The sequence below is a fragment of the Pristis pectinata genome, chromosome 30 (assembly GCF_009764475.1).
Source record: "Pristis pectinata isolate sPriPec2 chromosome 30, sPriPec2.1.pri, whole genome shotgun sequence".
Lineage (NCBI taxonomy): Eukaryota > Metazoa > Chordata > Chondrichthyes > Rhinopristiformes > Pristidae > Pristis > Pristis pectinata.
The window spans coordinates 20,904,448-20,917,584 of record NC_067434.1 but is presented as its reverse complement, the minus strand read 5'-3'; the positions used below and the strand labels follow the sequence as shown (position 1 = coordinate 20,917,584).

Sequence of the window (13,137 nt, the reverse complement as noted above, 5' to 3'; positions counted from 1 at the left end):
CTAGAAGTTTTTTGATATATACAAGGAGAAGAAAAAAATCTCATCCACATCTCACACATAAGGAGATCTCTGCCCTCCTTTTAGCCACTTTTCATGTGCATTGAGAAGCAACTGCCACTTCTATGGCTTCCTGAGACTCTCTATAAAAATGTAATCAAACAAAAAAAAAGAGACACAGCCACACTGGGAGATACAAGGCTGGATAACCTATGGCTTGGGGAAGGAGGTCGGGTTTAATGTGGGAAATCGCGGTGCAGAGGTTTAAGGAAGAAACTACTGAGCTTATGGTCCAGGCAGCTGGTGGCTTGGCTGTCAATGGTGGAGTGGTTAAATTTGAGATTACTCAAGATGATAGAATTACAGGAGTGCAGATATATTGGAATGTTATGAAGGTGAATGTTATGTTGACAGAGGAAGGGGATGAGTGCATGGAGGGAATTTATAACTGAGGTGTCCCTTAACTGGCAGGCAATGTAATCAGCAAGCAAGTATGAACTGGATGGTGCAAGTTAGGATACAGGTACCAGTATTTTAGAAGATGTCAAACTTATAGCCAGGAATGTTTTGAAATATGCAGATCCAGGGGAAGGAGAGGGATTGATGAGAAGCTGGAAAGGGTGCCGAAAAGATTCACAAGGATGTTACTGGGACTGGAGGGCCTGAGTTATAAAGGAGAGACAGGATAGGTTGGGACTGTTTTCCCTGAAGCAAAGGATGCTTAGGGGTGACCTTATCGAGGCATATAAAATCATGAGGGGCATAGATAAGGTGGATGGTCACAGTCTTTTCCCCAGGGTGGGGGAGTCTAAAAACTAGAGGACGTAGATTTAAGGTGAGAGGGGAAAGACATAAAGGGGACATGGGGGGAAGCTTTTTCACACAAAGGGTGGGGGGGTCTATAGAACGAGTTACCAGAGGAAGCTATAAGGGTGGGTGCAAGGGGTAGAAAAGGTGCAGAGGGATATGGGCCAAATGCAGGCAAACGGGACTAGCTCAAATAGATATCGAATAGAAGGATCTGCTTCTGTGCTGTCTAACTTTCTGACTCTATTACAGTAGAAGTTAAATTGAGAAAGGGATGGGTGATCTCATGAATGTAAAAAGCAGTGGTCTTAGTGATGCTATGGATTAGTGGCCCAATACTCCTTTTTGACTCAAAAGTGACTGTAGACAATTTCAGGTAGATGACAGGGCAAGGGTGGGAATGGAGCTTGTTCTGGGAACCAAAGGTAATTGCTTCTCCATTCCAATATTTAACCAGGTAAAGAAACATTCACAATCTCAATAAAACAATTATTTAAAAAAATAGGTAGCCGGACAAGATTACAAATCATGAAGGCAACTTATACCTTTAGTTGCTTTTCCAAACTATATCATGTTCTCCCAGTGTAATTTTTTTTTGTTTGAGGGCATCAGGGAACATTCCATTCCATACAGTGGAGAGAGCACTCAAGTGAAAGCTTCAGAGTATCCAACAGATGGATCGGTCATTGCTTAACACAGCTAAAACAACACGAAAGTCACACTTGGGGTGTGTGTGTGTGTGTGTGTGTGTGTGTGTGTGTGTGTGTGTGTGTGTGTGTGTGTGTGTGTGTGTGTGTGTGTGTGTGTGTGCGCCCAACCTTAGTCAAATGTCACAACATTAGTTGGGAAACGTGAGCTATATTCAGAGGTGCTGCCTGTGAAAGGCGTTGCTATGGAAAATTGTTAAAGTGCTCCAGGCAGCCAAGAGAGAAGAAAAGGTTGAACAAAGACTTGCGGATATTCGTGTGAAGTAAATCCAAGTTCCTAATACTGGCCAGACCGACAAACACAAACAGCAATATTTACTGAAATGTTTGTGCTTAGCCTTTGAGTAAACATCAGATTGCTGACTGAAATATTATTCTGACAACTGGTTAAGAGACAGCGACTCCCAATATTTAGCTTCATTTCAGTGACTAATTATGTGCCATGGTACACAAGTCAAACTGTAATCTTCCTTCTGCATTAGTGACGGTGTAGAATCAAACACAGTGCTCTGCTACACAAAGAGAGAGGCAGACTTAACACCACTAACCCTGTATTTTGAAGAGCATCACAGACTTCACACAAGCAAATGCGTCTATTCTCAAAGTTGCACCCTAACACTATGAAAGGTTCTTACATAGAACAGCACAGCTTCTCTAACACTCTGAACATGCCTCCTAGGGGCCTTTGCTACTTCTAGCATTTCCTACGTGTTATTCCCTGATGCTTTGCGATGCCATCTTGGGATCATTCGTTCTGCACTTTCCCATGGCTTGCACGTATATCAAGCCGTGAATAATTCTCTTGACCTACACGATAGCCCAAATGCAAGCTTAATACAAATAAATGATAGCTCTGAAGCTTTGGTTTATTAAACTCTCTGGTCTGCATTTATGAGTACGCTGCCTGTGAAAGGAGTCATTATGCTGAAGAGCTTCAAGCAGTCGCTCAAGAGGAATTATACACAGAAGGACCAAAATACATTTGTAAATGTCTGATTCCAGGCCTGTTGAAGTGCCTTATTTAACTCGTTAAAGCTAAGTGTTAATTCCACTTTATATTCTACCATGTCTTTTTATCAAATGTGGCAAGGATCCATAAACCTATGACCACAATCCAAGACGGAATGCGAAGAGGAAACACTGCTGTTCTGGAAATCTGAAAGAAAAGCAGAAAATGCTGCAAGTAAAGTCATAGAGTCGTACAGCACAGAAACAGGCCCTTTGGCCCACCCTGTCCATGCTGACCAAGAAGTACCCATCTATACTAAGTCCTATTTACCAGCACTTGGTCCATAGCCTTCCATGCCTTGGTGATACAAGTGCTTCTCTATATATGTTATGAGAGTACCTTCCTGCCCCAACTCCTCAGGTAATGTGTTCCAGATTCCAACCATAATACTTAGCAGGTAAGGCAGCATTTGCGGAGAGAGAAACAGAGTTGCTGTTTAAGGTCTATTGACCTTTCACCAGAACCGGCAGTGACTTCTGATGATACTAACCTGAAATGATAATATTGATTCTCTCTCCATAGATGCCAAATGCTTCTAGCATTTTCTGCTTTTTATTCTGACAGAGAATATTCATTCTCCATCAAGGGAAACGTTAACACCAGTGGTACTGACAGGGTAATATTTCACAGGCTCAGCTACAAGACAGGAGAAATGGGGTCAGCTTCGCATATGCACAAACTGTTCCCACTGGAACTTCCAGAATCAGCCCTCATTATGTTCACCAGGCAAGCTCCATGCCTGAACTGTGAGGGAGCCGAGCAGGGGCCAAGATGGTTCAGGAAACTGCAAATAATCAACCCTTAAAAGACTGTGTCAAATCTAAAAGCTCTGATGGGATGCTGCCTTGCTTGCCAGCAGTCTGCATTGAGGGTGTGGTCGGTTGTGCACCCGCTGGTGAGGATCAACTCTTCTTTGATGTCATAGGGCAAAGTAATTTGAAGATAAATTCCCAAGCTAGGGAAGGATGCTCCACAGCTCCTTGATGGACAGTCAGAGGGTTTGGTGAGAGTACAAAATAAGGCCGTGTACAGGCTACCTCTGGGTTAGAAACACCCAATTTATGGACACCCCCTATATACAACAAGCTCCCATAACATTATTAAATTCAAATGTCCGACGTACGTACATACATTCGTTCCTACCGATGACAGAAATGGTTTTCTCTCTCTCTTCACTTTGAGTAGTTGCTCTTTCAAATCACCCATACGTGTTTTTAATGCCTTTCTCTACAACACCATGGAGGTGTGGTGACCATATCGAGTGACTTTGTGTATTTTCCGACTTATGGACAAAGTCGGCTTCAGGATGTCTGTAAAAATGGAAGACGTTCTTTACTCCAGGATGACCTACACTGTATATGCTGGTTGATGCTGCTCTTTGCAGTTCTCTTGGAATTGCTGAGCTGTGAAGACCATGCCCACTGTGCCTCAAGATGACGGAATCCTCCTTGAGATTCGGGGCACAGGGAAGCAGTGGTCAGGGGAACTGTGGCAGTGACTTTCCTTGTGGCACATGGCAGGGAGACCCCTCAGTTATTAGTGCAATTGGATTTGTCTCATTTCTTATATTCAGATATGATTATGGCATCTCTGGGGTGCCCTGACAAGTCCTCTTCTTCCTGGATAAGGGTAGATTAGGCTGTGAGTTTGTTACTGAAGTTCTTCTCCACCAAGTTTTTGAAATTCATCAGGGATACTGTTTGTCCCTGAGCACTTGTTGACACAAGATATTCTGCAGATGCTGGAAATCTGAAGCAACACATACAACATGCAGGAGGAACTCAGCAGGTTAGATGCCGCCTGACTTGCTGAGTCCCTCCAGCATTTTGTGTGTGTTGTTCCTGAGCTTTTGTTGTTTCTTAGTTGGCATATGACCTTTTCGACCTTGTCAGTCAGGAGAAGTGGGAAGGCTGGACCAAGTAGGCTGATGTGGGATGGGGTCAAGGGGCTCACATCAAGGACAGAGACACGGTTGAGGAGGTCATTGAAATATTCTTCCTCGCACCTCCATACTTAGCTCTCAGTGGGTGCTTGGACCGTAGAGGGCAATGATAGTGTTGAAGAATCCACCTCTCTCGTGCCGCATTACTGCATCTCACCTCCAATAAACTTCCTGCTGCAAGATCAATGTTCAAATTAAATCACCTCCAGCCACAGTGACCCCAACTTCAATCATCACAGATGCACAGATGACACTCACATATGTGCAGGTCCAGAGGGCAAATTCCAAGTCATCATCTATTTGTTTACTAGAGCGTGTAAGAGCATGGTCCACCTAACATCTGCAACACACAAGTCCTCTCCCAATCTGCACAACACTTCTCTCTGATAATAAATTCCACAACAAGACCCTGGAAAACATCAACCACTTCCCATATCTCATGAGCCACATCTTATGAAGGCAGACATCAAAGATGAAATTCACCATCTCCTTCAGTGCATTAGGACAACCTTTGATCATCTGGAGAAACGAGTACAAAAGATCATGGCCTATTGCACTATAGTGACCCCTGAGTTTTGAGATTTAGTCTACCTACAGCAGGCACCTCAACACTATCCCTGCAAAATCTTCCAAATCCACTGGCAGGATAAAAATCTAAGATCAGCAGCCAATCCCAAGCCAACATCCGCCAGCCATGAGACCCTAATTACAGTCAGCTCTGTAGGATAGGCCACGTCATTCACATGCTTCTTACCAGACTCCCAAAATAAGTCTCTTCCAAGTTCTGTCCTGGGAACAGATTACCGAGAAGACCGAGGAAAAGATTCAAGGATGTCCTCAATGTCCTCTTGAAAATGTGTAGCGTCCCCACTGACTCCTGGGAATCCCTAGCCTACATCTGCACTGCTCGGAGAAGGGCCTTTCAGGATGGCTCTGACCCTCACACATTACACAAACCAGCCTCCCCTCCATTGTCTCCATTTACACTTCTCACTGCCTTAGAAAAGCAGCTAACATAATCAAGGACCTCTCCCACTCCAGTCATTTTCTCTTCTCCCCTCTCCTGTAGGGCCAGAAGATACAAAAGCCTGAGAGCATGAACCACCAGACTCAAAGACAGCTTCTATACCACTGTAATTAGATTCTCATTCGCTGAAGGATAAACTCTTGTTCTCCCAATCTACTTCGTCACAGCCCTTGCACTTTATTTGTCTACCTGCATTGAACTTTCCCTGTAACTGTAACACGATATCCTGTATTGTTTTCTTTATATACCTTGATGTAACTACGTGTGGCACAATCTGTCTGGATGGCACGCAAACCAAACATTTTTTCATTGTATCTTGGTACAGGTGACAATAACAAACCAATACCAAAACCTCTCAAACTACCCACTCACTTAACCACCTCTGGCTCCACTTGATGTAGTGAAGGTAGGTTCCACATTGGTCTCAGCAGCAACCTCAGAACAACAAAACTGGATTGGAACCAAGTCATCTGTGATCTTGAGGAACTGCCTGAGCAGAATCTGATGTAAGCAAACCCAAAACGACAGGTGCCAATGTCCTCACTTGACCACTGGTAATCAATATAAACATCCTTGTCTTTCTTTTGCAGCAATTATTGGGAGAAAACTTTGATCAGAAAGAACATTTTTATGCTTGGCTTTCCCATTCGAAAATGCTGCTCAACATATTCAAAATTCTTGACATGTAATTGTGTGGAATTATTAAACTACATATTGTAGGAATGGAGGAAAATAAGGATTGCAGTGAAGGTAGAGTGCAAACAAAGAAAAAGCTTCATACTAACGATAAGAAAATATATCACTCATGGGTCAACAGCTCAAATGCGGGGGGGGGGGGGGGGTGGGTGGTGTTCAGCCTTTGCAAAGTGCCTCATCCTGTAGTGTTCAGGGCCTGCACAGTGGAGCAGCTCGTAGAGTTGCTGCCTTACAGCTGCAGCAACCCAGGTTCGATCCTGATCTCCGGTGCTGTCTGTGTGGAGCTTGCATGTTCTCCCTATGACTGCATGGGTTTCTACTGGGTGCTCCAGTTTTCTCCCATTTCCGAAAGACATGCGGGTTGGTAGGTTAGCTGGTCGCTGTAAATTGCCCCTAGTGTGTAGGTGAGTGGTAAAATCTGGGGGAAGTTGAAGGGAATGTGGAGAGAATAAAACATGGGACTGATGTAGGATTCACGTGAATGGGTGCTTGATGGTCGGCATGGATAAGTTGGAGCAAAAGACCTGCTTCCATGTTAGAACAGTACAATACAGTACAGGCCCTTTGGCCCACATTGGTGTGCCAACCTATATAAACCTACTCCAAAATCAATCTAACCCTTCCCTCCTACACAGCCCATAACCCTCCACTTTTCTTACATCCATGTACCTATCTAAGAGTCTCTTAATGTCCCTATTGAATCAGCCTCCACCATCACCACTGGCAGTGTGTTCCAGGCACCCACCATTCTCTGTGTAAAAAACATACCTCTGACATCTCCCCTAAACTTTCCTCCACTCACCTTAAACGGACGTCCTCTGGTATTGGCCATTGCCGCCCTGGGAAAAAGGTGCTGGCTGTCCACTCTATCTATGCCTCTCATAATCTTATACACCTCTGTCAAGTTGCCTCTTATCCTCTTACACTCCAAAGAGAAAAGCCCTAGCTCGCTCAACCTTTCCTCATTAGACGTGTTCTCTAATCCAGGCAGCATGCTGGTAAATCTCCTCTGCACACATTTTGCATGACTCTATAACTCTAACTAGCACTTATGAGGAAATAATGTCTGTCATTATGTATTTATCATTCCAGACATCGTCACCTTGTATTACATCAGAACAGCCTGAATATTATTTCATTGCCTTCTGCATGGTTGCAGGAATAATAAAGGGAAGTTGGCCCTCTACTGGGATTTCTATGCTATATTTAGGATCACAGCATCTTAACCTAAAAATCTTTGTCTAACAACTGCATCAACACTCGGGAAAACAAACTGCAAAGGTCCCATCTATTCAGCTCCAGTTATAATTCAATCAGGCTCAGTACCTCTGGTGGCTTTTATTTAACAGACCCAATTCTAACGAAGGATCTCTAACCTGAAACATTAGCTGTTTCTCTTTCCACAGATACTGCTTGTCCTGCTGAGTGTTTCCAGCATTTTCTGTTTTTTATTTCAGATTTCCATATCAGCTGCTCTTTTGTTATTTTTATTTCGTTTCTTTTGGAGGATAACTTGCCCTGAGGCCCATAATTTGGAACAGTGTCCCACTTTGTCATGTTTGGATGTGTTGTGGCTACTTGGACCCAACGTACTAATGTCAGCTTTAGGTGGTGAAAGGTTAATCTCACAAATTGATTCTGTCAAAGTGTAATTAGATTTTTCAAGCTCTGGTGCTCGAATGGGGATCCACATTATATTTCAGATTGGCCAGTGAGAAAATGCTCATGATGGGAAAAAACAAACAACATTGCCGCAAAATTGACACAGTATTGCTCATGTCCTTCAAGACAAGGGAAAGGTTGATACTTAACCAACTAATACCATTCCTCCCCTCTCCTGAAAGCATTAGTTTGCAATGTTGCTGCTTGTTGTTGAAACTGTTCATGTTGTGCATTTTTTTTATACCAGCCCAGCATTTGCAAAATGCCTCAAGTGCTGACACAGATACAACCTCTTGCATGTACTTTGAACAATGAAATTTAATCAGCAGATCTATGTTCCTATGCAGCATTTGATGACCCGTAAAGGAAACGGGCAAATATTTAACAGGAATTCACATCTGTAACACATACTGTAACTTATCTCTCATCCACGGCAAGGGAAACATGTAGCCTTTATGAAATCACAGAATGGCTACTGCACAGAAGGAGGCCATTTGGCCCCTCATCCATACTGGCTGCATATAAGCAATCCAGCTAATCACATATCCCCAGTTTCTCCGCATAGCCCTGCAGATTCTTTCAAGTACTTATCCAGTGCTGAAACTGAATCTGTTTCCACTGCTCCCCTCACAGTGCATTCCAGACCCTTTGCACTGGCTGCATTAAAAAGTTTTTTGTGAATTATCTGCTACCTCTCTCATTTTTTGTGCTACCAATTCCATGTGGAAATCCAGCTCTGATTTATCCTCCAAGTTGATTACGAGCTTGCCAGCTTTGTTGTGCAGAGCAACCTGCATGTGGTTGTGGAATATTTATAACGGGCGGTAGCCAAATGAAGTGGAATGTGAAACCAGTCCTGCGTATAATTAGTTTGTGATTATCCGTGTCTTTATCATCAATTGTGAGGTAGAAACAATCACCTGAGAATGCCTTCGCACCAATAATTTAATACCCACTTCAAATGTCAGCCTGAATTGTTACCTTCACACTTACATGTCACCTGAAGACCAAGAGAGTGTTATTTTTCTGTGGTTTTTTAGTTTTATGTGGGAGATTTAAAGCAATTTTGGTTCTTTGTGTCTGTTCTCCAATGTTGTCTGCCAATATATTATATATAATTTTTTTCAATCTCTCTTGGGATGTGGGCATCACCAGCAAGGTCAGTGTTTGATACCTATCCATACTGGTCCCTGAGAAGTTCTTGAGTCACTTTATTCTTTGTTGAGTATTTATAACAAGTATCAAAAATTTCAACAATCACTGGACTGCACCTGGAATATCCCCCAACTTGAAAATTTCTAGTTCCATAACGGAAGTTATTTTAATTGACTGTCTCCATGAAAGCAATCACCTCTTATCAAAACTCTTAGGTGATCTGCCCTCACTATGTTCAAGAGCTGAGTACACATCCAACACCGTGGGACTTTGCCTGTTCTTGCTGCTGGCAAAGAGGAGATAGGTTAGAAAGTTAGATGTCCAATGTTGACAAATCCAATTTTGCACAAGTTTCCAGGTGTATTAACGCCAATCCATAATGTTGCTGTTGTTCCTCCAGCCTTCAGATCACCCAAATGACGTCCATACTATGCAATGCCCAAAATTTGTATCCAGCAAGATTTTCAACCACACTGACCTGAACAAAGATAAGCACTGTTCACTCACAGAAGAAGTAACTTTTGGTAATACTGAAAGCTCAAAAATAATGGTAAGGGGCCAATCACAGTAATTCCACGTTCATAGCCAGACTGCTGCACTCTACGCTACAGCCTTCTCACACTCAACAATGACCCTTCATCAAATTTTCAAACACTTTGATGCAACCTTTGCTAAACCTAACATTCCTCTTCCTGGATGACATGAGTGTGCAAAAGGCCCCTTCCAGGCACAAACCCTCGAGGACCAGAACACTGTCACTCTCAACTCCCCACTCCCAGCGTCATTCCAATCCATACCTACTAAAAAATGCAACCCTTCACAATCTGGTGATCACTGCTGCATCAGCAAGGTCAAAGACATTTTTTATTCCACCACAATAAACTCCATGTATTTCTCTATCAGCCCAGACACAGGCAGACCAACCCCACGGACAATGCCTCTGCAATGCAGGCTTTCCCAAAGTGCTTTCATGGGCTGCACTCATGTCCTTACACAGAGCTCCCTGGCAACTTCCTGCCAGGAGATTCTGGCTGTGGCCATGGAGTGTTTCCATCAGGATAATCAACAGTCCATAATTAGAAGGCACACCTTTTTTTTACCCTATGGAAAACTGTTCAGCATTGTGCAAATTAGTACCCTGCCCTTTACTTCTGGAGTATGAAGTTGGCAACTCTAGTCGCTGTGGTCTTCTTGAACAGAGGACATCTGTCCTGTGAGTGAGCTCATCCAACAGCCTCTCATGGTCCTTGCGTATGAGAATGTTCCCTGTCCTCTGGAATCACCGGTGCATACAAACTCACAAATTAGGGAAAGGCCATTGGTGCCTTTCCTCTTTTTAATAAAGTGATCTGATTCCACAGTCCCACCTGCCTGCAGTAATCTTTCAACCCTTGCTTGTCACAAATCTACCTACCTCTGCCTTAATAATATCATGAACCCCCTGCTTCCACAGTCACTTGAGGAAGAAAGTTCCTATGATTCATGACCCTCTGAGAGAAGAAACAAATCCCTTGTTCTGTCCTAAATAGTTGACCATTTCTTTTTAAAAAGTGATTTATAGTTCTGGGTTCACCCACAAGGGGAAACATGTTCTTGGGACCGTAATTGTTTCAATCAAGTAACCTCTAAACCAGCAGATCCAACCCTAGACCATCTATCCTTTCCTCACAATTTAAGCTATCCATTTCAGGTATTAGTCTAGTAAACCTTCTTTGGACTGTTTCTAATGCATTTATATCTTTCCTTAAAAAAGGAAGTAAATACTATTCACTGTACTCCAGATCTGGTCTCACCCTACATAATGGAAGTGGAACCTTATTACACTTCTGCATTCAATTCCCATAGCAATAAATGCTAACATTCTATTAGCTTTCCTAACTACCTGCTGTACCTTCATGCTAGCTTTTTGCAAATCACATATCAGAACATCCAGATCCCTCTCCATCTCAGAGCTCCACAAGTCTTGCCATTAAGATAATTTGCTTCTTTTTTCCTGAAAGTTTACAATTTCACATGTTCCCACATTATACTCAATTTGCCAGATCTTTGTCCACTTACTTCAGCTATCTGTATCCCCTTCTGGCTTCCTTATGCCTCTTCAAAGACTTTCTTTCCTAATTATCTTTGTGTCATCAGCAAATTACCTTCTGTGCCTCCATGCAAGTCATCACGGTTTGGTACAGCAATTGCTCTGCCTGTGACTGCAAGAAACTGCAGAGAGTTGTGGACACAGCTCAGCACATCACGGACACCAGCCTCCCCTCCATGGACTCTGTCTACACTTCTCACTGCCTCAGTAAATCAGCCAACATAATCAAAGACCCCACCCACCCTGGACATTCTCTCTTCTCCCCTCTACCATTAGGTAGAAGATACAAAAGCCTGACAGCGCGTACCACCAGGCTCAAGGACAGCTTCTACCCCGCTGTTATAAGACTATTGAATTGTTCCCTAGGTGGACTCTTGACCTCACAATCTACCTCATTATGACCTTGCACCTTGTTGTCTAGCTGCACTGCACTTTCTCTGTGGCTGTTACACTTTATTCTGCACTCTGTTATTGTTTTACCCTGTACTACCTCAATGCAATGTGTAATGAATTGATCCGTATGAACAGTATGCAAGACAAACTTTTTACTGCACCTCGGTACATGTGACAGTAATAAACCAATTCCAATTCCAATTCCAATTCAATGAACTGTAAAACGTTGAAGCCCCAACACTGATCCCTGTGGAACACTGCTCACTACATCTTGCCAACCTGAAATAGACCCATTACTCTCTATTCTAACCCCAGCACTAATGTGGTGCAGGCATAGTGAAGTGTGATGGAAGAATATTGGTGATGTTTTATGCTGTACCTTTAAGGGCTGAATCAAGAGATCACAGCTGCATGTCTAAGTACCGGCAGCAGTGAGAACATCAACCAGTAATGGCCACTGTTCCCGAAAGAATGTGGGATTGCATGAGGGAACCTGATAACATCCCTTTTCAACTAGTGTCAAAGTTCAGTCTTGGTAGAGCTTTTTAAAACATCATTAGGGAGCCAAGAAGCATCAAAAAAGAACTTCTAGGTCTCACTGTCTAATTTCACATTTAATTTTCCCTCAAAATCTGCATTTCCACTCTGTACTTCTGAATTTCAAAGTTCAGCAGAAAAGGGGTTCAAAACTTCACTCATCTCTATTACAAGGCAGGTGCACAAGCTGTGCCAACCTATCAATTAAAAATTATAAACTGCCATGAAATATCAGTCACTCACCTGAATAATGCGAGGCTCAGTGACCACAAGACTAATGGTTTTCGAAGTTCAAATTTCCTTCGCTCTCTCATGTAATACTGCCCTGCAAAGATCAATGCAGCATAAACTGCAGAAAACAGGAACGACTTGCTCCTAATGAGAAAGGGGAAGAGACAATCATTAATGCTAGATTGTTATATTTTACACACAGTATTTACACACAGGCTAGGATTGTATCTGCTGGAGTCTAGAAGAGTGAGAGGCACTTCATTGAAATACATAACGTCCTGACGGATCTTAACAGGTTGGGTGGAGAGGATGTTTCCACGTGGGAGAATCTAAAATTAAGGTTTACTGCTTAAAAATGTGAGGTTGCCCATTTAAGGTGGAGCGTTTCTCTCAGACGGTCATGCACTCTCTTCCTTAAAGCTTGATGGAAGCACAGTCTTTGAACACTTTTAAGACATCGGCAGACAAATTCTTGCGAAACAAGGAGGTAAAGGGTTGCCGAGGGGTAGGTGGGAATGCAGAGTTGAGGGTACCATTAGATCAGTCATGATCTTAATTAGATGGCAGAGCAAAATTGAGGGGCCGAGTGGCCTATTCCTGCTTCTAACTCACGTTTGTACATAATACCATCTATGCTGCATAGAGTCATAGATTCATACAGCATAGAAACAGGCCCTTTGGCCCAACTGGTCCATGCTGACCAAGATGCCCACCAAGGTAGTCCCATTTGCCCGCATTTGGCCCATCTCCTTCTAAACCTTTCTTATCCATGTACCTGTCCAACTATCTTTTAAAAGTTAAGGTATCAGCCTCAACCACTTCCTCTGGCAGCTCACTTCACATACATACCACCCTCTGTATAAAAAAGTTGCCCCTCAAGTTCCC

General features: G+C 43.1%; 1 protein-coding gene across 3 annotated transcripts in view; it reads right to left on the bottom strand.

Annotated features, from left to right (window-relative positions):
- Window positions 1–13,137, bottom strand: part of LOC127584715 (elongation of very long chain fatty acids protein 6-like) — an 82,955-nt gene that overhangs the window by 6,351 nt on the left and 63,467 nt on the right. For 2 of the 3 annotated variants that reach the window (XM_052041611.1, XM_052041608.1), the window contains one exon: window positions 12,265–12,396. In XM_052041611.1, coding sequence (XP_051897571.1) covers window positions 12,265–12,396 — 132 coding nt within the window. The remainder of the gene's footprint in view (window positions 1–12,264; window positions 12,397–13,137) is intronic. The other variant, XM_052041609.1, reaches the window with a different exon arrangement.